We start from the raw sequence: 23,716 nt of genomic DNA, 5'->3' as shown, positions 1-23,716 counted from the left end.
TCTGTCTGTCTGTCTGTCTGTCTGTCTGTCTGTCTGTCTGTCTGTCTCCTGAGGCTGGTTCGAACCCATGGCCCTCGCACTGTCAGGTAGCAGTGCTAACCACTGAGCAACTGTACTGCCCATTGGATGCAGTTAAAATGTTTGTCAGGATATTGTTTTCCAGACCCTTTTTTTTGGTAAAATCCAATAACATGTTAACTCATACGCAACTTGAATTAACATCTTATTAAGAAAAGAGAAGGTTTTCTTAGGCTAGAATGCCAAGGAGCTAAGGTGTTTGGAGTTAAGGTTTCGGTTACCCATGATTGATTTGAATCTCAGATCGGGCTGAATGCCAGGAAGCTGTTGGACCACTGTGGACCTGTTATTTAAAATGAGAATTAGGGCACATGTTATAGCTCCGTTGGCTGGATGATGGGTTTGTGATGCAGAGTAATGCCACCAGTGTGGGCTCTATTCCAGCACTGATTGAGGTTACCACGAAGGACTGTCATTCACATCTCTGGTAAAGGGAGAGGCTGTGTGACCCTTAGGTTAAACCACCACCAGTCATCACTCCCTGAGAGAGCAGCCCTATGGTGACTTTATTTGGAAATCCTGTGGTGATAACTCAACTCCTTTCTTTGTATTGGGGCTGTTTTAAAAAGTTAATGGCTTGAGAGGTGCTCGTCTTAGGCTGATTTTGAAGGGCAGCTGGCTGGGGGTTGGCTGAGTTCTTCCATTTCTGAAAAAGAAAGAGTTCAAGGTGAAATCTATCCCTGCTTTTTAACAGTGATTGGAAAAAAGTCTCTATATTCCTGAGCAAGCTGTGACTACAAGACATAAGAGACAACTGTGCATGATTAGTGATTGATTGCATGCCTGAATATCAGTGTAGAAGACTGTACAGCATTTAGGCTTTATCCTTCAAGAGTATCTGGCCAGTATTTTTTCCAGAAAGTCAATCGCTGCAGAGTAATCGTTGTTTCTCTTTCTCAGTGTACGGCATTGTTTGCGAATATTTAGAGGCATAAGCATTTATACTTATTTCTGGTGGTATACTTTAACCAATTATTGTATCTTTATTTATTTTCTTATCTTGATAAACCCATAACTGGTTAAGAAATGTGGTAGATCTTTTTGTACAGAAATGCTGCTCACAGGTATGATACTTAATTGTCATCTTTCAATAAAAAATACTTTGTCTGGCTACAAAGTTGTGAACCATGAAGTCATGGAATTAGTGCAGCAGTGCAATCATCTGCTTTGGTCATGAAGATCTTCAGTCTGTGAGACCAAGTCCTCATGACATCAACGTTTTTTGTTTTTAAACAATATTAGGCCTTGCAGACCCATTATAAAACCAAGGTTAAGTTTGTGACTGACTAGTATGAAATTACTTTTGGGGATGAGGGGGGAGATCTTCAGAATGAATATAAAAGCTTAACTACTATGTTGTGACCAGAGGCAGGACAGTTACTGTACATTGTTACAAATGTGAAACCAAAATAAAATTAACATAGAAACCAATGTAAATATTTAATCAGTCATACTCATTTTGTACAGTATGAGTTGGTAGTTCTGTTGAGAATGTTCCTTTTGAATATTAGGAAATCAGTGAGATATGGAGAGGTTTTGAAAGCAGTGTCAGTCATGGCAAGTTAGTATCTTGTTCCCTGTTCAATAAAACTCTGATCACTCATTATTGAAGTGTACATGGTTATTAGTCCCTAACACAATCAAAACTTGGGCACCAGTGTTATCTACGAAGATGAAACATGCCTGTATTGGAGAGTGGAAGTTTTCCTTAGACTCTGTTGCTTAATTGCAAGGTCACGTTACCTATGCGTGGATGAAGTATGCACATGAGCTTTGACAATAAAACCTTACAAGATGGTTGGATAGCAAATGCTGCATTGGGGCAGATATGGTTATTATAATATTGTCACGATTTGTAATCCAAACCCACGTGATGTTTAGAAGACCTTGATTAAATCCTAACATGACAGAGGGTTGACTTTGAATTCCAGGAAAAAATTGGAACTGAACTGTTCAATACATGAAACCATTATTGATTGCATGGTGGGGGGGATTTTTAAAAAAAAAAAAAAAAAAAAAAAAATTGATTCTTTTTTTTTAGGGAAGGCAAACTGCTCCTCTTATCTGGTCTGGCCTACATGTGACTCCAACTTCATGGCAATGTGGTTGAACTCTTAGCCATACTTTGAAATGGCCTAGCAAACCATTTGGTTGTGTCAACATTTTTTAAAAAGAATGAAACCACACAGGCCACTTGACATCAAGTAAAACATTGGAAATGACAGTGGTAAACTTAGCTCTGTTGACCCTGTGCAGTCGTCCTCACCAATGTGGGGTTTTGTATTAAATGTTGGAGAGCTGTCTCAGATTTAGCAAGCTACAGATCAACACCTTAGACGCGTTGTGCAATGGTTATGCCTATCAATACAGACCTTGTGCAGATGAAGTCCTGTATTCATACTGACAATGTTGTCTATGCACTATCACTATGCTAAATAGGATAGAGTTTGATCAACTCAAGACAGGGCATCCGTGAAGTGATTTGGGCCCTGAGCTGCAGAGTTGTACCTGAACACATTCTGAACTTCACGGCCTAACATATCTCCCATTCTATCATAACCAAGTTAGGGGATCAGCCTTGGTTTAGTGAATTGTGCAAGAAGTTTGACAGGAGCAGCACCAGACATAGAAAAATGAGGTGTCAACTTGGTGAAGCTACAAATGGGACTCTTTGCATGTCAAACAGTGTAAGTGACATGTGATGGCCACAGCTTAGCTTAGCTGTGCTGTCTTACCACTTGTCATGAATGATGGTGGGTAATGGAGCAATTCTGGTCAAGTAGGAGGCTTCACAAACAATAGTGGGGGAAACCCAGCACATCAGTGCTAAAGATGAGATTGAAGCCAATTTGATAGAAACACAGATTCAGGAATAGGTACTTGAGCCTGCTTTGCCATTCTGAGATCGTGGCTGGTCCTCTGACTCTGTCATGTTCCCACTCTATGTTCATGTCCCTTGATGCCTCTATCTCACTTTAGCAAACCCTTTCCAGAATATGCTGTGATCCAGACTCCCCAGCCTTTATGGTTACAAATTCCATAGGTTGACCACTGAGTGACGAAATGTTTCCTTGTCTCACTCCTACAAGGTTGATTCTGTATCAGGAAACTGGTCCTTGGTGTAGGTGAACTAAGTGATAGTAAAATTGCTTGAGGCCTTAAATGTTGCAAGCTGGAGAGGGTTCAGAGATTTACCAGGATATTGCCAGGAGTGAAGGATTTGAATTAAGAGGCTGGGTAAGCTGGGACTTGAACTGGAGTGTAGGATCTTGAGGGGTGACCATATTGAGTTTATAAAATCATGAGGGGTGTAGATGAGGTGAATGGCAGGTGTTTTTTTTTCCCTCGAGTGAGGGATTTCAAGACCAGGGGCCTCCATTTTAAGGTGAGAGGAGAAATGTTTTTAGACAAGATGGAGGCAATTTTTTTTTTGTGGTTTTGTGGCATGAACTGTCAATGGAAGTAGTGGATGCAGGTACAGTTGTAATGTTTAAGAGACATTTGGATAAGTACACGAATAGGAAATGTTTGGAGGGATATGGGCCCAGCACAGGCAGGTGGGATTAATTTAGTTTGGGATTATGGTTAGCATGGATTGAGTGGACTAAAGGGTCTTGTGCTATATGACTCTTTATTGAATGTACTTTAGATCATCAGTAAATTGACAGATGGCCTTAGCAATGCTATTGAGCAGTACTTATTAATACCCTAATAACGTGCCAGGGTCACTTAGCTCTAACCTCATTTGAAGCTTTAGTTCAATCATGGGCAAGAGTTCCGGAGGTGAGGTGAGAGTAACTGCCCTTGCCTTCAGGACTGTTTGAATGTTGCATCAAGGAGCCTTAGCAAAGCTAGAGTCAATGGTAATCTGGGAAAAGTCTCTAGTTGGAATTCCTTGTAGCACAAGGAAAGATTGGAGGTACCTTATCTCTGCTCCAGGCCACCCCTGCAGGCATACCTCAGGTTGGTGTTCTAGGGTCAGTCATCTTACCTGCGTCATCAATGACCCTTCCTCTGTAATTGAGGATGCTCACTTCTCTCCATTTGTGCTGTGCATTGTACATGCACAACCCTGATACTGAAGCAGTCTTCTCCAAATACAGCAAGACCTGGCCATGATCGAAGTTTTAACTGACAAGTGGCAACGAACATTTGAAGGTGGTAAGGAAAAGTCTAGAACTATAGACCAGTGACCCTGATGTCGGTGGTGGGCAAGATTTTGGAGAGAATCCTGACAGACAGGATTTACATGTATTTGGAAAGGCACAGACTGGTTGGGGATAGTTTCTATGGCTTGGTATGTGGGAAGTATGTCTCTCTAACTTCTGTTTTTAGAAGTAACAGGATTGAGGGCAGAACGGTAGATGTGATCTTTATATGGACTTCTAAGGTGTTGGACAAGGCTCCTCAGATGGGTTAGCAAGGTTGGATTACATGGAATACAGGGAGAACTAGCCATCTGGATATAGAACTGGCTTGAAGGTCGGAGGCAGAGAGTGTTAGAGGGTGGTTTTTCAGAGTGGAGGCCAGTGACCAGTGGTGTGTCACAAGGATCGGTGCTGGGTCCATTGCTTTTCTTCATTTATGAATAATTTGGATGCGAACATAGTCGGGTTGCACATGACACAAATTGGAGGTGTAGTGAAGAGCCAAGAAGGTTACCTCAGCACAACGGAACCTTGATCCAATGGGCCAAGGATTGGTTGGAGTTCAGTTGAGGTTAATGTGAGGCGCTGCATTTTTTGGAAAGGCAAATCAAGACCGGACTTATACGCTTAATGGTAAGGTACTGGGAGTGTTGCTGAACAGAGACAGTGGAGTGCATAGTTTTCTTAAGTGGCATTGCAGGTAGGCAGGATAGTGAGGAAGGCATTTGATATGCTTGCCATTATTGGTCAGTGCATTGAGTATAGGATGAGGAGGTCATTTTGTGACTGTACATGACATTGATTAGGCCACTTTAGAAATATTGCATTCAATTCTGGCCTCTCTGCTATAGGAAGGATGTTCTGAAACTTGAAAGGGTTCAGAAGAGATTTACAAGGATGTTGTCAGGGGCTATGGGGTGACCTTAGAGGTTTATAAAATGAGGGGGATGGGTAGGGTAAATATACAAGGTCTTTTTCCTGGGGTGGGGGAGTCCAAAACTAGAGAGCATAGGTTAAGGTGAGAGGGGAAAGATTTGAGCCCCAAGGGGCATCTTTTTCACACACGGTGGTGTATGCATGGAATGAGCTGCCAGAGGAAGTGGTGGAGGCAGGTACAATTACAATTAAAAGACATCTGGATGGGTATATGAATAGGAAGGGTTTTGAGGGATATCGCCCAACTGCTGGCAAATGGGACTAGATTTATTTAGTTTATCTGGTCAGCATGTTAAAGTTCAGACTGAAGGGTCTGTTTTGATGCTATACATCTGACTATGACTCTCTAAGCCAACAGGTTTCAGTAACTGAAACATTGAGCAGTTGAAGAGTTGGGCTGAGGGAGTCTGTTTCCATGCTGTACAGCTGACTCTGTCTAGCACTTGGCAAATGATCATCTCCAATAAAAGAATCTTACCACTGCCCCTTGACTTTTAATTGCATTCCCATCACTGAATCCCTTAATATCAACATCTGGGGGTTCCCATTGACCAGAATGTAAATTGCGTTGGCTATATACATAGTGGCTATAAGAACAAGCCAGAGGCTAGGAATCCTGCAGCGAGTAACTCTTCCTGACTACTCAAAGACTGCCTACTATCTACAAGGCAAAAGTTGAGGTAATGGTATACTCTCCACTTGCCTCTGAATTCAGCTTCAATGACACTTGAAGCCCACTTGTTGAGACCATGCCAACAAACACAGTCCCTCCTTGACAATTGCTCAGAAATGTGTACCATTTGCAAGATGCATTGCAAAAATTCACCAAGACACCTAACACCTTCCAAGCCATCACTACCAACTTGATGGACAATGGCTGCTGATATGTGGGAACACAACTACCTGCAAGTTCCCTTTCCATGCCACCCTCGTCCTTGTGATGCTATGGCTTTAAGATGCGTGTTTGTCCTGTTTTATTTATGCCTGGGTAGACCTTAATTGCTGATGAACAGTCCCCTCCAGTCCCATTCTGATCTTTGCTCAAGTCACTACATGTTTTGTTGTTTTAATTTATCCACTCAAATTTCCAAATTTCTCTTCACCTGACATCTCGTCTGTTAGTTCTTATCCCTCTTACTAATTGGTAGTAGTTAATGCATATTAGTTAAGCTTTTCGAGGGAGTTACTGTTAACCCAATTAATTTTATTTTCTGTATTTATACTCTTAAAAATAGCTTTTTGTTTCAAGCCTGGTAGTTTGACCAGTTGAATTGCATCTGGATTACAATGGCTTGCACTTTTAAAATAACTTATGATCTCGACTATCTTTAATACATGTTGAGGGGATTTGGTCTGGTCCATAAAATTTCTGATTTTAGAAGAATATCACTAGTAAACAAATGTTGTTTTGGGTCAAAATCCGGGAACTCCGGAAGGGCACTGAGGTCTACTTACACCAAAGAGACTGATGTGGTTCAAGAAAGCTTGCCATGTTCTCAAGGACAATGAGAGATGGGCCACATACTGCTGGTTTAGCCAGTGATGCCCACATTACCTGAATGTCTGTATTATTGTTCAGTGTTGCGTGACCCCAGCAGATGGTTGAGTGCTTGTAAGCAGCTTTTGGAGTGGATTGTTTTGTCTTCACTTTTCTGACACTTTCTCATACAAATACTGACCTGTATATGAGCTTATTCTAAGAATTCTGCCAACCTTTTTTGAATGAATGAACAAGTTGCAATGTGTTCTCTGAACCTGATGTTTACAACATATTTACAGCTCAGCCTAACACTCTTCAGAATCAAAATCCACACAGGTATCATGCAAGAAGCCTGGGTTTGATTCCTGGCTACTGCAAGGCAACCCTGCTTTTCCATTCTCTCCAAGGTTATTGGGGTAAAATGGTAATGTCTCTACCTTTGAGTCGAAAGGCCTGGGCCACACCCCACCTGCCCCAGCCATGTGTTCAATATCTCTGAACAGGTTTATTAGAATCTATAAATCACCTACAGCTCACACATGAGGTAATGTTTGAATTTAAAACAAAAACAAGGTTTCCTTTTTTGGGCATGGAGGCCCGGGTTTACGTTCCCGCTGCTCCAGAGGTATGTATAGAATCCCTGAACAGCTTGATTAAAGAGAATCCTTAGTGGCAAACTTTTTTTCTTATCATTTGATGAGCAGATGTTGATGGGAAGACTGGCTTGCTTTTGCTTGATACTCCAGGGTAGGAATACCCACAGTACTCGACCATTGTTTTGGTTGAGATCAGGTTAGTTCAACCCAAACTCAAGATCAAATCTGTAACAATTAAGTAATGTCAATTAAGTAGTCATGTTTACCTGTCAGGACAACTGTTACTTGTATGTGCATATGATCTTCTCTCTCACCCTGGAAATAAATCATAGTTGGTGTTTTGCTAGTAATTCATTTAAAACAAAATTGAAGAAAGGTTGCACTTCCGTTAATCCCTTGGTGACTAATCTTTTAAATAAGCACAAAGACAAAGGACAGGTTGTTGCACAGGTCAGTCTTGGCAGCACTTGCTTATTGTATCAAGTGCCAATAACTGAAAATAAGGTCGGAGGCAGATAAGAGCATCTGCCTTTGTATAAAGGTTTGTGAACACATGGGTTGCATCATCTTTAATTTGTTTTGTTTCTTTTCCCCCACAGTGGGAGTCAACATGTTCTACATCTGCATCATAATTTACCTCTATGGGGATCTGGCTATCTACGCAGCTGCTGTTCCATATTCCCTCACTGAAGTCGTCTGGTAAGTGCTCAATTGATGCTCTTGCCCTTCATTTAGCTGCAATGTCAGTGAGCTTGTTACTGACCTCTTGAATATTGGTTTGTACAATTATGATGAATGATCTGTTATTCTAAAACATAGAAATAACAGGAGACAGAAAATTGATCACTGGGATAGAGGCAGAATAAACATTTGTTTCATTTCTAGTTTGTGAGACTTGTCTCATCAATACAAGAGCAAAAACTGATTTCTAATTTGTTGGCAACTGCTAAATTGAAACCCTAACCATTAACCATGGCTTGGCCTTGCAATTGTTCATTTGTCTCTGTTTGTAAAGGAAGGTTTAAAAATATGCAGTCTCATTAAATCCAATGTTTATATTAGCAATGAGAAATACCATGATTCAGCCTAGGTGATCTCACCTGGTGTGAATAAACAGTGCCTGTCCCCGGTTCAAAATTTGCACCTTTTTATCTTACTAGTGCGAGTTTTGTTATAGGACAAAGATGTTGTCTGGCCATATTTAATTTATTTGCAAATTTTAATTACACTGTACACAGCAGGATATCAGGGCTGTTTTAATTTACATTCTAAATCAGTTCATTTTGAGTGAGGAAATTGTCCCATGGTATTTGGGGCAAAAATAGGAAAAATAAAAGCCAGTTATATTAACCTTAACACCTTGCTGAAATGTCTAATTCTGTATCTCTGCTTCAGAAGGGACCTGAAGCCATTGTAAAGTATGTGGTCCCAAAAATAAGGGAATGCACTGCATGAGACTTGATCCAAATGATTCAAATTGATGTTAGATCACCAAAGAAATTATTTCCAGTGGATGTAAGATTGACTGATGGAACCAAGTTTAATGGCCTTCTTTTCTTAAAGACCAGAGGGCGAGCTTTCTAAATGCAGTGTCCAATTAGAATGTCATATGTGCTATCTGATCAAGTGGATGGATACAGATCCGATCACAGTCCTGAAAGCAATCTCAGAATTACTATAGTGTAGAAACAGGCTGTAAAAGCCCAGCAGGTCTGGCAGCATCTGTGAAGGACAAATCGGTGAACGTTTTGGGTCCAGTGACCCTTACTCAGACTTCCTCAGTTCTGAGGAAGGGTCATTGGACCTGAAACGTTAACTGTTTTTTTTTCCTTCACAGGTGCTGCCAGACCTGCTGAGCTTTTCCAGCAAATTTGTTTTTGTTCCTGATTTACAGCATCTGCAGTTTTTTAATTTATAGAAGCAGGCTGTTTGGTTTGCTCTCCGTGCTGACTCAGTAAAAGTAAATCAACCTGTACCCCTCCATGTAGTCCTGAAGTTTATTTTATTTTATTTTCTGGTTCTTAATCAATTCCCTTTTGAAATAATTGTTGAATCTGCCTTCTCCAACCTCCTTTGGCATTGCATTAAAGACATAAACCACTTTTGTGCATACAAAAGCTTTTCTTGGTGTTGCCATTCAACTTTCTGTCCTTCTGCTAGTGGAAATAGCTTATCGAGACCACTTTTGATTTTTGAATTTTTTTCCCCCAAGTTTTGATTCCATCTTCCCTGAGAAGAACATGAGACATACAGCATGGAAAGATAGACTTTGGTCCAACCAGTCCATCCCAAACTAAACTAGTCCTTGCACTTGGTCCACATCCCTTCAAACCTTTCCTATTCATGAACTTATCCAAAAGTCTTTTGGATGTTGTAACTGTACTGTATCCTCCACTCCTCTGGCAGTTCATTCCACATGAGCTGCTCTAAAAGCAAAAAATATTCCCCCTCAGTCCTTAATTAAATCTTTCTTCTCTCTCCTTTTAAAAATATGCCTGGTAGTTTTGAACTCCCCCACCCTGGAACAGCCCTTGTCATTCACCTAATTTATGCCCCTCATGATTTTATAAACTGCTATCAGGTCATCCCTCAACCTACTATGCTCCAATGAAAAAATGTCCCAGTCTTTCCAGTCTATTTTTTTTATCTCAAACCCTCTATTCCCAATAACACCTTTTTAAATCTTTTCTGAACCCTCTCCAATTTAATAATAAACTACCTGTAACAGGGTGACCAGAACTGCGCTCAGTACTCCAGTAGAGGCCTCACCAACGTTCTGTACAGCCTCAACAGTAACATCCCAACTTGTGTCCTCCATGGTTTGAGCAATGAGGGCAGGTTTCGTAAATGCCACCTTAACCTCTCTGTCTATCTGTGGTGAAAATTTCAAAGAATTATGTATTTGAGCCCCTAAATCTTTGTTCTGCAACACTACCCTGAGCCCTACCATTAATTGTATCAGTCCTGTAATGGTTTGTATTACCAAAATGCAATATACCTTGCACTAAATCAAACTCTATTTGCCACTCCTCAGCCCATTGACCCAATTGATTTAAGCTTTCTTTGTAATCTTAGTTAACCACATTCAAAGTCCATGATACCACCTGCAAACTTAAGAACCATGTCTCCTAAATTCTCATTAAAATTATTTATATAAATGATGAACCAAGATGGAGCCAGTACTGATCTGAGGAACACCACTGGTCATAGGCCTCCAGTCTGAAAAACGACTCTCCTTCACCCCCACCCTCTGCCTCTTAGTGTGAAGCAAATTTAGATCCAATTGGTGAGCTCCCCCTGAACCCAGTGTGATCTAACTTTACTAATTAGTCTACCATGTGGAACTTTGTCCAAAACCTTGTTTACCAGGATTTTAGTAATGCCTACTGTTCTGCCGTCATCAATCATTTTGGCTACAATGTAGCTTTTCCAGTTTTACACATAATTGAAGTTCCTCATCCTTGGAATAACTTTCTTGAATGTCTTCTGTCTATGTAACATATGCCCATTTTCCTAAAGTGCAGAATTTTGCATACTTTCATAATTGCTTCTCATCTGTCCTGGCACCTTAAATAATTTCTGCACATATACCCTGGATGGGTCTCTCAGTTGCCCTATACTGCTTATAATTGCACCTTTTTTTTTTTTGTTTTACATTTTACGTAGAAAGAGTAAAAGGCAATATATCACTTTGCACCAGACTTCAAACTAACAGACGAGATGTCAGGTGAAGAGAAATTTGGAAATTTGAGTGGATAAATTAATGCAACAAAACATGTGACTTGAGCAAAGATCGGAATGGGACTGGAGGGGACTGTTCATCAGCAATTAAGGTCTACCCAGGCATCAAGTAGCCAGAAATGAAGCTGGAAGCTCTTGTCTCTGCATACTTTAGGCATTCAGATCATAAGCCAGATGAGGTGGTACCAGAAAGAGGCAATGTGTTTGGATCTCATGACCATACATATGTGGTGACCAAGGTTTGGAAACTAACTGTTCTAGGCTATGCAATATATCAGACAAAACGGAAAGGGAGGAGAAGCAAGAGTCAGTCGTTGATGACTTGGATAATCCATATTTACTCTGCCCAAGTGTCCAAATAGCCTTTTCGTAGAAGGCTTTTGCACATTCTCAATGCTGATAGCAAATGAACAGCTTTTTAGTTCTCTCTCCTCTCTGCTTGTAAATAGTGAAGCTAGATTTTGCAAGTTGCAGCCTCCCAGAACCTTTACTAAAATCTAGAATTTTGAAAGACAATGGATGTCAATGAATCCCGTATTCTCTAGCACCACCTCAAGACTCTGCGATGGGGCTTATCTGATTGAAGGCACTAATCAACCTTTTTATCAAGCACCATCTCTTCAGTAAAAATTTTCTTTCAGTTCTTTTGGTTTCTCAAGTATCTTGGTTATGTAGTGTTTTTGGGAGACGTATATTTTGAAGGCTACTACAAAGTAACTGCATTTATCCATTTGCGTGATGTCCATGATAGATTCTCATGTCACTTCTTGTAATGGACCCAGATCTTTCTCGGCAAATCTTGATTTTTGCACATAGCTAAACAAACAAGCTTTTTATAGTCTGCTTTTTGTATTCTCTTCTCCATTTATCAGTTTCTTGAATATCTTTGGTCTAAGTTGCTCCCAATCCTCAGGCTTACTCTTTCTGAAATACTAATTAAAGCCATTTGTTTGATCTAATAGTCTTGTCTTTAACCATTGTTGGTTCACCTTTTGCTTTTTGGGTGTTTTTTCTTTTGAGGGATATACAGTTGGTTGATCATGTGATACCTCTTCAACTACATGATCTGAACTGTCAACTATTAAATTTGTAAGTGATCTTCTCAATTCACCATAGACAACTTACAATGCAACTTTTGTAGCTTCCTTTTGTTCAGATTTAAGAGCCTCGTTTCAGAATCGGTTAATTCATGTTCAAGTTTAATGTGAAATTCTGACAATATGGTCTCTATTTTTGAAAGGTTCATTCACAGCAAGTTTATTCATCAACCCACTTGCATTCCACACCAAGTCTAAATTAGCCCAATTCCTATTTCGTTCTTCAATGTACTGCTTCAGGGACCCATTTTGTGTACGCTCCAGGAATTTGTCCTGCACAGAATTTGCTGACCCCGTCTGTATGTAAATGTAAATAATCTGTTATTACTATAGTAACCATCTTCAATTTTCTATCTATTTGTAAAGTGCCACCACATTGGTTGACAACAAATATGCACTTTGCTTAGATCCAAACAATCAAGGGGAGAGGTGAACCAACTGTTTAAAAGTAAGACTCTCTCAGATCAAATGTTTGTGCTCAACATTACCACTACAACTTGCATACAGAGAACTCCCACCAATGTTGCTCCCTCTTGCTGTTTCTTGCCTCCAACCACACAGTTCAGAAGATCAAAATGTAATAGCAAAGATTGTCTTTAATATACTGATCTCCTCTTTTATTCAGTGCTGCCTCCATCTTTCCCATTTTGCCCAACTTGTGTTTTGAAAATCAAAAAAATTCTCTTGGATGTTCAATTTTTAATCTTTGGTCACCCTGTAGTCTGCTTTCTATAATGGCAACTAAATCGAACCCTTTCACCTTAATTTGTGCTTTGAAATCCTCAAACTTGAGTGCTGTATACAGTCAGGGTGTCTTTAATTCAGTCCTTTAATATTATTTTGCTTTTTGATCCTATATGAAGCTTGCCTTTTCTTGTGTCTCAATTTTGCTTATTACTTAACTACTTCCTGTTACCTGCTTTGTTTCCAAACTAAGCTAAGCTCCATCTTGGATTTCTTCCCCCTACCAATCTTGTTTAAAGCCTTCCTGGCACCATTTGTGTATCTTGAGGCCATTTTGACCTAACACTGCTGAGATGTTTATCTGTCCATTTTGTACAGGTCCCATCTATCCCAGAACTTGTTTAACACTAGGGTTCTACATCACTTTTATAGCTATCTGTTCAATATTCCTTTCTCTGCTCTGTAGCTCCGAGAGACTGGGTTTAATCCTGATATTACTTAATTTGAGGTCCTGCTTGTTTTACTGTTGTGGCTCACTAAAATCTGCCTTCAAGGTCACCATTCCCCTTCCTACTTAAATAGTTGGTACCAACATGGATGGCAGTTTCTGGCTGTTCATGCTTCTCCAGGACAATGTCCTGCAGCTGTCCCTTGACCCTGACAGCAAGGTGGCAACATGACCTGGAGTCCTGTCTGTGGCCACCAGAACAAATATCTGTCTGTACTTGTAACAACTGCACTCCACTGAGAAACCATTTCCTTTTGAGTATCCAAGATGCCAGATGAAGTCAGCAAGTGACTCATGGACTTCCTGGCAGTCACCCATTTCCTACCTGCCTGCATGATCCTAACCTGTTGTAAGAGACTGCCTCCCTAAACATATCTAATGGGTCTCTGATTGTGGTGCACAGAAAAATCTAACTGTCACTACTGCTCTGAAATCTGGACCACAAGCTTGTACAACTACTGATGCTATCTGCAGATGTTTACTTTGGACACATGGTGCACTCATTACTTGCCACAGATTGTGTTCCACTTGGATGAACTGCCCTGCCATACCTAAAATTTATCAACTGTTTATTACAAGTAGAAAAGATTGCCAGTTACTCGCCAATGAGTTCCATCTGCACGAAGCTAAATACTCAAGGGTGGGAAGCAAAGAACTCCATCTTCTCCTCCTTCACAAATCTTTGTGCATCAAGTTCTTATCTGCTCGCTCTACTTAGTCTGCAGCCCTGTTACTTATGAAGGAAGGTAGAATAGTCTAGCTTCAGTCAGTGCCAAGGATTAGTGTTTTAGAAATTAGCAAGGGTCACTAAAAGGTTGATTTGAAGAAAGTGGGGTGAAATGAGAATAATTTAACCTGGAATGGAAAAAGATTGTAATAACTATTACGTGTATACATGAAAGAATTGTCTCTTTGGATATAGATAGAAGAAATGTATCATAGGAATGCAAGTTGGAGTTTGCACTAATATTTGGTGTCTATTCAGAGTAGAAGACATGTTTATAGCAGAGAAAGTGTCAACCTAAGGCTACTAAGATGGTGATCGGTTAATTAACATCAAAAAAGTAATTAAGAAACTCTGAAATAAAATCTGACCAGTTCTCATGGGTAGATGGCCAATGTCTTGGGATTCTGAAGAGATGGTGAATATGTTGGCCCCTCTGTTCTTGTACTTGGGCATTGTGAAGTTTATTTTCTGTTGCCTTTCCTTGTTCTTGCAAACGAAATGCATCACTTCTTGCTTAGCTGAAAAAATTTAATGCAGAGATGTTTGCCTATTCCTTGGACTTCCTGTGACTTTGCGTTCTGGCCCTATCCTGTTATCTTGGAAGCGTTGTCTTGTAATTTGCAGCATCTTTGTGGCAACAGAGATGCAGTGGATTTATTTAGTCCTTCAGCCATGCCGTTTGTGTTCTTTGCAGTTCCTGATTAGCCCAACTCTTACGTTTTGTACCATTTCTATATGGAAGATTTTGGATTTGTTAAAAAAAAAATGTTGGTTGCAAGTCTCTCATGCCCTCTGCTTGTTTCCTCTGTCACTTTTTTTGCCTCTGAACCTCCTACATTCAGCTTGATTCTCAATTATGTGAACAACTTGATGTCAGTCATCAGCTTATGCTTACTCGTATTAATTTCTTCATCCAGAAAGCTCTGGCTTTGGTTGCTCAACATTCTTCCCAATTGTTTGAATATGCCTTGATATTTGGTCCATCCCCTTCATAAGGAAGCCAACTCTCTACTGCAATTTGGCCAACAAACTTTTTGATTCCAGTTTACCAAGGCAAAAATCATTTGTATCCCACTAAAATTGGTTTCTTTCCAATTCATCTGTTTCCTCTTTTTGTTCCTTGTCCTTCTCCATAAATAGCCTAAATCTTTCAGCATGATCACTGTTCCCAAAATATTTCCCTGTTGACACTTAACCACATTTCTAAGGACCAAGTCCAGTGATGCCTCTCTTGGCAGAAAACATAGTTCTGCTGAGCACACCTTTTTTCGGAAGTCATTCCAAGTCTCCCCACACCCTTTACATAGACTGAAAGTGTCAATATTATGATTGAAGTCCCAGATGAGATGTAACATCGCTCAATACTTTTTTTGTAAACTTGTTCTTCTGTCTTCACTATTTGACCAATAGCACTTTTAGCAGAGTAATGTTAGATCTCGTTTAATTCTGCGACTAAATTCCATTTCTGTTTCCTCTAGGCTATCTTCAAAGGTTTTGACAAAATGTTCCTCCTAATATTGCCATCTCCATCCTTTGCTTCCTTAGTTTTGCCGATCACCTTGTATCTAGAAATATTTCGTACCTGTATCTTAAAGTATAGTTCTTTATGGGCCTACGGTGGGGATTAGAAAGCATAACTGGACACTAAGTTGCAAAGATAAGATTTTGAGAAGGTTTTAGTTGAAGAGGGTTTTAGAAGAAATTGAACAGTAGCAACAAGGCTGTAACTTGTCTGCTGCTGATGTGGTCACTAGAAGGATTTGACAGAATGTCCTCTATTCTCTGATTCTGGAATCACTAGATTTCATGTCTGTAAATAAACTTCGTCAAGAAAGGAGGGTGAAAGTAAATGAAATACAGTTCTGTTAGCCTGATATTCTCTGCAAGATATCAATGTTAATGAGTTAGCATTGAGGAGTCGGGTGAAGTGTAATGTGACCAAATGTGAGACCATCTCCTTGGTAGTAAGAATGGAAAAATGGAATATTTTTGCAGTGTGTAAACTTTGTAAATGTTGATATTTGGAGACTTGAGTATGCTTTCACGAGGGATAGAGTCAGCGTGCACATATACTAAGAAATTAGGAAGGCATGTGGGCCTTCATTAAAAGGAGATTGGTACACATCTAAGAATCGGGTCTTGCTGTAATTTCTAAGTGGGAGACCAAATAAATCTGCTTCCTACTCCTGAAAGTCATCAGTGACCGGCTTTGAAGTACAAAAGTTATTTCAGCTTCAATAATCAAACTGTATTTAAAGATAGGTACATTTTTACTGAAGTTTCGCATTGCATTTGTCAGTATTTTCTAAGAGTTGAGATTCCTTTCTCCTATTGGAGAAAAATGCTGTTCTGCATTAAAAACTGAAGAAACTGACTTCAGGAGCTTTACCCTTGATTGTTTGACAGGTTTGTGGTTTCCTTAATTAGTTTGGATGAGAGTGAAGGCTTCAGGTGGATGAGCTAATTGGCCATGGCACTGTGGTACTGCAAGTATTCAGTTGGCTGAGGCTTTAAGAGGGAATGTAGCAGTAGTTGTGATAGAATTGGTGCTGCTGCCTGCAACAAAGAGCAGGGGTTTTGTTGTCTGCCCAGTGCCAAGGTTTGGGCTATTTGCTATCGGTTGGAGAAGCATTTGCAGTGCAATAGGGCTGGATCTCGTGGTTGTGGGCCACGTACATCACGACGAGCAAACGGAGAAAAAAGTTCTGGCTGGGGTGGATGAAAAATGAGGTGCCAAACTAAAAAAGCAGACTTGAACAAGCAATATTTTGGATTGCTACCTGTGTACCTCCAAATTGGCATAAGATGAATAAAATTGCAGAAGTGAATGCTTGTCTCCTACTGGTGTAGGAGAAATGAGTTTCAATTTTTTTGGTGCATTGGTAGCAGTACTGCCCCAAGGCATTTGTACCATTGGGGCAGCCTATACCTGAACTGTATGGGACTGATGTCTTGGTGAGCTGCATAACTAGGGAAGCAGAGGGCTTGTCTCACTGAAGGGTGGAGGCTGAGGGATCTAAGTTAGTAAATGTAACACATCAAGGGGGTGAATTGAGGCAGGAGGGTCAAATGTTAACATGGAAATGAAGATCACAAAATGGCAGGAAGAGACTTGGAGAAAAATAATTAACAGTATTTCAGTCTATACTATTTACAAAAAGGTTGCTCTGTATCTGAATGTTGTATTTATTAAAAAATGAACGATGGAGTATAATGCAGAAAAACATGAAGTTCTTGACTTTGATAGTAAGAGTGGAAAAAAGAGTAACATTTAAACAAATGTTGAATCTTGGGATGCAAAGGGATCTTGGTAACCCTTCCATCTAGAAGGATAAGGGCAGCAGACATATGGGAACACCACCAACTCCAAGCCACTCGCCGTCCTGACTTGGAAATATATCACCATTCCTTCACTGTCACTGGGTCAAAATCCTGGAATTCCCTTCCTAATAGCATTGTGGGTCAGCCCACAGCAGGAGGACTGCAGCAGTTCAAGAAGGCAGCTCACCACCACCTTCTCGAGGGCAACTAAGGATGGGCAAGAAATGCTGGCCAGCCAGTGACACCCACATCCCACAAATTAATAGAATAGAATTCTAATGTATGAGTCAAAATTGGTCTGCAAGTACAGCAAGTGATTGAAGTGGCTAATGGAATACTACTGTTAAGGAAGGAATTGAACTTGAAAGTAATAATATCATGCCTCAATTATACAGAACATTGAGATCCCATCTTGAATACTCTTCTAATTCCAATTTTGTTCTCCGTATAAAGGAAGGGGTGTAAATGAATTGGAGACCTCTCAGGAAGTTCAGTAGATACCTGGAATGAATGTATGATCTTATGAGGAAATATTGGGCAGGCTAGGTTTGCTTTACACTGGAGGGAGGAGTAATTTAAGCAAAATGTATAATCATTAGAATGACTTGACAAGATTGATCTGGAAAGAATGTTTACCTTCCGGATGAGTCCAGAGCTTGGATTGTTTGTAAAATTAGATTTCCCTATTTTAGGGTAGATGTGGGGAAATCTTGAGTGTTGTGCAACTTTGAACCTCACTATCGCAGAAGGTGGTGGAGACAGTGTCACTGAATATTTTTAGGCAGAGGTAGGTTTGTGTTGGGCAAAAGAATATCAGACTTGGGAACATGCAATTCGAAACAAATACATCAGCCATGATTTATTGGGGAATAAGCTTGAGGGGCCAAATGGCAGACTTCTCATACCTACGCTAACTTAAAGACATTTGAGATCTTCCCATGGTCGCACCTTGCATCCACTGAGTAGTGTGGAAGGACAGTTTGTTGAGGACATGTAGTTGTTCTTGAAATTGGGCATTGTCTCCATATTTCTAGCCTACAGACCTGACCGTTACTTCCCCCTGTTTCTACCTTGGGTCCACGACCTCTGGAGGCATAATTCCATGCCTCCCAAGAATGAAAATATCAGATGGTTGGCCTTTTAAAGGAGACAGCCTGTCAAGTGTGGAATTTTTTATGACTTGATATTCCAACTGCTGCCTCAAATTCACCCTGATGTTCTCATGGTAGTTTTCAGGGGAGACATCTCTTTGCGCTCCTTTAATCAAATAAACTAACTTATGGTTGTGCCTTTCCTGTAATGGTTAAGCTCATGTAAATTGACAGCCTTGATTTTGAATGAATTGACATCGTGAAAATCCTAGAATGCTTTTCCAAACAGTGCTGTGTCCTTGTATTCCAAGGACTGCAGTGGTTTAGCAGGACAGTCCAACACCAACACTTGCAGGGCAATTAATGCAAGTGAAATCAGAAGCTCCCACGTTCCATGAACGCACATCTTTATGCTTTGATCTCCATACCTGCCTTTTTGCCAACAAAATCTGTTTCAAGGCCTATTTCAGGTGCACTGAATAAAGGGATGAACGTTGATTTTCTGATTCACATTTCATCACTGGGTATTGAGGACCGACTCACTGGACAGTCAATTTGGCAGTATTCCTGATTGTGTCAAACTTGCATACACTTGATGTATTTGAGCAGGTGAGCATAACATTGAGACTTGTTGGTAGATAATTTGCTAAGTTGACAGCTATGAAGTTAGATTCAGTTTAATAAATGATTTCTTTCAGATTTTACGTATTTAGAAGGAATATTTGTTCCCTCAACACATCAGGTTTGACATGTTGGAAAAGAGCTGAGATATTCCTGTAGTTTACACCTTGGATCGAACTAGACTTCATTGCAAAATGAAAACTTGAATGAGACACTTCTGCAAATTTTAAATGATAGTTGTGAAAATGATTTTACCTGCCCTTCAAAAAATATTTTTACTTTTTTCGCTTTAATATTTTGGACAAATGGAACTTTCGTTCTAGGATGCAGTGATCAAGTTATCCTGTTGCCAGAGTCCTCCATCCTTTTATGAAGAGTAAATTATTCCACCACGCTGAAATCAGGCTGGCACAATAGCTTCTTGTAAAACTAAAGTTCATGAGGTTGGATAGTGTATTGAAATAGCAAACAAAGCAATTTTCTAACCTAAGTGTAGGAACAAATGGATCTTTTTTTCTGAATGGCACACCGTTTAATAGTGGGGCACCACAATGATCACTGGTTGGACATCTATTCTCAACAAATAGAAATGTACTTGAGCTAAATGTAATGGCTCAATTTTCAGATGACTCAAAGCTGGGTTGATGAACTGTGAGGAGGACAGATGTTGCAATGTGATTTGGACAGGCTGTGTGAGTGCGAAAATGCATGGTAGATGCAGTATAATGTGGATAAATGTGAGATAGCCACTTTGGTAACAAAAGCAGGGAGACATTATTATCTGGCTGTAAGTCGAGAGGGGAATGTGCAACAAGGTCTGGGTGGCCTTGTGTACCAGTCACCTAAGGCAGACAGGTGCAACAGGTCAAGAAGGCAAATGAAATGTTGGCCTTCATAGTGAGAGGTTTCAAGTACATGAGTAAGGATGTCCTGCTGTAATTATACAGGGCGTTAGGCCACACCTGGAATATAGTGCTGTTCTGGTCTCCTTGCGTGATGAAGAATACTCTCGTTTGAGGGAGTGCAGCAAAGATTTAAGAAATCATTCAGGGATGGTGGGACTGACGAGAGATTCAGTCAGTTTAGGTTTGTATTTGCTGGAGTTGGGAAGAATGGAGGGGGATCTTGTGACAACCCATAAAATGCTAACAGGACTAGTGGTGAGCCTGTGTAAATCACTAGCACACTGGTTAAGGCCAAAACATCCTTTTCAGGAAGGGAGATAGAAAGTTGAGGAAGGGTCACCGGACCCGAAACGTTAACTCTGTTTTCTCCTTCACCGATGCAGCCAGACCTGCTGAGCTTTTCCAGCAACTTTGTTTTTTGTTCCTGATTTAGTGTCCACAGTTCTTTTTGGTTTTTATTTAGGTAGAAATGATTCTTGTGGTTAAAGGGTGGGATTAGGGTACTGAACTTGATGGGCATGCGATATTGAATGGTGGAGCAGGTTTAAGGGTCAAATGGCCTACTCCTTTTTATCTTCTGTCACACCATTGATTTTCAATGATTGAGGTTCTGAATTGCTTTTATTGTGTCACTTGATGCAAAACATTCCAAATATAGACAAATTCACATTTGCGTTCATCACAACGGATCATTGTCTATCCCACATGGGCCAGTTGAGGCAAAGATAGTGGAAATTAGGAACATCCCCTGAAAGCTGTTGATGTAGGAGTTGAATGAAAATATCAAAAATTAGGTTTTTGATGGGCGAGGTTAATAAGGATGGGGTTAAGCTACAGGGCAACATTAAGGACGAGTAAGGATGTCCTGCTGTAATTATACAGGGCGTTAGGCCACACCTGGAATATAGTGCTGTTCTGGTCTCCTTGCGTGCAACATTAAGTGAATGCAGAAAAGGCTTGGAAATGAATGGCCACTCCTCCAATTCTCATTTCCATCTAGTATGAGTTGCAAGTATCTGACTTACTACTTGCTTTTGGTTTTGTTTTATTGACAAGGTGACCACTGGTTTCAGAACCTAGATTGCCATAGTCTGCATTTAGTGCCAATATCTTGTCTCCCCTAGTTATTGTCCTTGACAGTCTAATTAGGACTGAAGAAAAAATCAGTTTTAGCTGATTTTTATACAAATCATGAACAAGATCAAGTTGCCATAGTCCTGCCAGACCAAGGGCTGTGCACTCATTAGAGAAATGACTAATGGCCATTTAACTTGTGTCAGCATCCTCTCCCATGAGGGGAGAGGTTGAGAAGCATGGTAACCTCAGCCAGTGTGGGAAAAGAACCTACCTATCATTGCAGTAATAGGGACAAATGAAATATGGTTGCACGCTATGCAAGCTGAGTTTACTGCCATTTTAAATTGATTCATCTGTAATTAAATCGATAATTGAGTTGTTTAAAAGGTTTGATAGTTTGATGAAAATGCTTTGTGAAGAGGATGAAATACAATGCTAAACACTGACCTTCAGTACAAATTTTGAGGCAGATGGGCCTGTTTCATAACTCCTCATGTGGATAATTTTGTTTTTGAATGTTTCTCCTGTGTTTTGGATTAAAAACAGTGGTTTTGACAAAGCTGAATCTCTTTTGGCCGTGAACTATATTTTTTTTATGCTAATGATGGGACAAAAATTCACTTTTCCTTTTCCTTTCCCATAGTGGGAATCAGTCATGCAGTGCCGGCAGCAAAGTAAAGCACAATGATACAGACCCATGCTGGGGGTCAGTTAGACGCATCGATGCCTACAGGATTTTTCTGGTGAGTGAGCAAACTACATCACTGGCAACAACTTTCAAATCGAAGAAGTGATTGCTCCGATTTCATTCTGAGCCTTTTGTCACTAACTCTTTTAAAGCAAACATTGAAACTGTACTCCCAAAGCTGAAAATATCTGAATTGCAACTGATTAGTTGGAGAGCAGCAGAAAAATGGTCAGTGGGAGGGGCATTGGTGGAATGCTGGGAATGAGGAAAACATATAACTGGGAATAAGAAAGGGGTAGAAATGTGGCAGGAGTGCAGTGGAGTGTTTTATTGCATCTATTTTCTCTAATTTAGTAATTTAACTAGAGCACCCTTTGCACATGCAAAGTCAAGGGAACAGAAGCCCAAGTTTATATAACCTGTCCTCATTAACTTTTAACAATGTCCTTTTAGTGAATTAACATAACCCAAGACATGCTCCAATATGGTAATCTGTTTTAAGAATGATCTTTTAGAATGGAAATCTACTGTTCTGAGTGGTCCATGGGTCACTTCAGACTGGAGACATGATTGACTCTGACTCAAATTGCCCTCCGGAATGGTCCAACAAGGCAGTTAGGACATTAGTTCATCACCAAATTCTCAAGGACAAGTAATAAATACTGCCTTTGAACACACCCTGCTACTTATGATGATCTGGAATTACATGGTCACCTTTTTAAATTATGTGAGCTTTTAATTTGAGTTATTTCATTAACTGAATTCAAATTTCCCAACCCAGTGGGCATTTACTCCTTAAATAAGGTAACCACTATCTGATGACACATGTAGGATCTTTAAAATAGTCAAAGGTGCACTGGCACTTCATAGTGTTGCCAGAAAATTTGTGTTAACAACATGTGGTTTCACCTGAGGTATTGGGCCATGTGATTAAAGCTTGGTCCAAGATTTTAAGATGCCTCAAAGGAAGGGAATGCTGTAGGGGTGAATTTTGAGAGTTTGGAGCCTTCACACCTGTTGGTACATGTCCCGATGGTGTAGTGCTTAATATACCTGATTGTGCTGAATGTACTTTTGTATGCATCTGGGGGCTTGATCTGCAAATAATATTGATAGCAAAACCTATTCATGTTTACCAAGTAGGAGCACTTCAAAATGTGGTTTTACACAAATACACCTCTGACAGTTTTCTCTAAGTATAATTGTGCCCAAGTATAAAATTCTGCAATCTCCACGTGGAATCTTAATCTTCTCTAAATGTCCATGCATAAATATTTTAGTTTGAAGTGCTGCTCTACTATGTCTGAGATTACATGTAAAATTTTAGACTTATTCTCTCATGTTTCAAATGGCAAAACCAATAGTTGTGCTCCCAGCTGGCATTTGCTACATTAAGGGATTTGTCTGCATGTGGATTTTGAACAAACTACTTCAATTTATCTTGTCTTGCCTCACCTCTGTCTTGGGGACATAGTCATAGAGCTGTACACAATGGAAACAAACCCTTTGGTCTGACTCATCCATGCTGACCAGATATCCTAAATTAATCTAGTCCCTTTGGCAGGCATTTGGCCCATAACCCTCTAAATCCTTGCTAATTCATATACCCATCCCAGATGCCTCTTAAATGTTGCACCAGCCTCCACCTCTTTTGACAACTCCTACCATGCATGCATCACCCTCTGTGGAAAACATTGTCCCTTAGGAGTTATGGACCAGGTCAGATCCCCTCAAAATATTTTAAGAAGGTAGCCTAGACCATAACTTTTTTTCATATTTTAAAGGTAGATGTGAAGTGGGTGTTCCAGGTACAATGTAACTGGTCAAAACACTCTCTGCTTTGAGCAAAACACAATTCATTTCAACACCACAGTTAAAATACAAACAAAAGAAAGCAGACTTTAGAATAACTTAACTATTGGAAAATTTAACCAAACAAAGATACAGTACTATTACTAATTAACTGTTCCAATATAGTAACATCCCATAACCACACCCCTTGACAAAAAGGTAAATTA

The 23,716-nt window shown here is 40.1% G+C and overlaps 1 protein-coding gene across 2 annotated transcripts in view; it reads left to right on the top strand.

The window, feature by feature from the left end:
* tmem104 (transmembrane protein 104) overlaps positions 1-23,716 on the top strand; it is a 181,619-nt gene that overhangs the window by 69,419 nt on the left and 88,484 nt on the right. For both annotated transcript variants that reach the window (XM_020528955.2, XM_048611045.1), the window contains 2 exons: positions 7,838-7,937; positions 21,654-21,753. In XM_020528955.2, coding sequence (XP_020384544.1) covers positions 7,838-7,937; positions 21,654-21,753 — 200 coding nt within the window. The remainder of the gene's footprint in view (positions 1-7,837; positions 7,938-21,653; positions 21,754-23,716) is intronic.

Source organism: Rhincodon typus, chromosome 23 (genome assembly GCF_021869965.1).
Source record: "Rhincodon typus isolate 14 chromosome 23, sRhiTyp1.1, whole genome shotgun sequence".
Classification (NCBI taxonomy): Eukaryota; Metazoa; Chordata; class Chondrichthyes; order Orectolobiformes; family Rhincodontidae; genus Rhincodon; species Rhincodon typus.
This window is presented reverse-complemented; position numbering and strand designations above follow the sequence as displayed.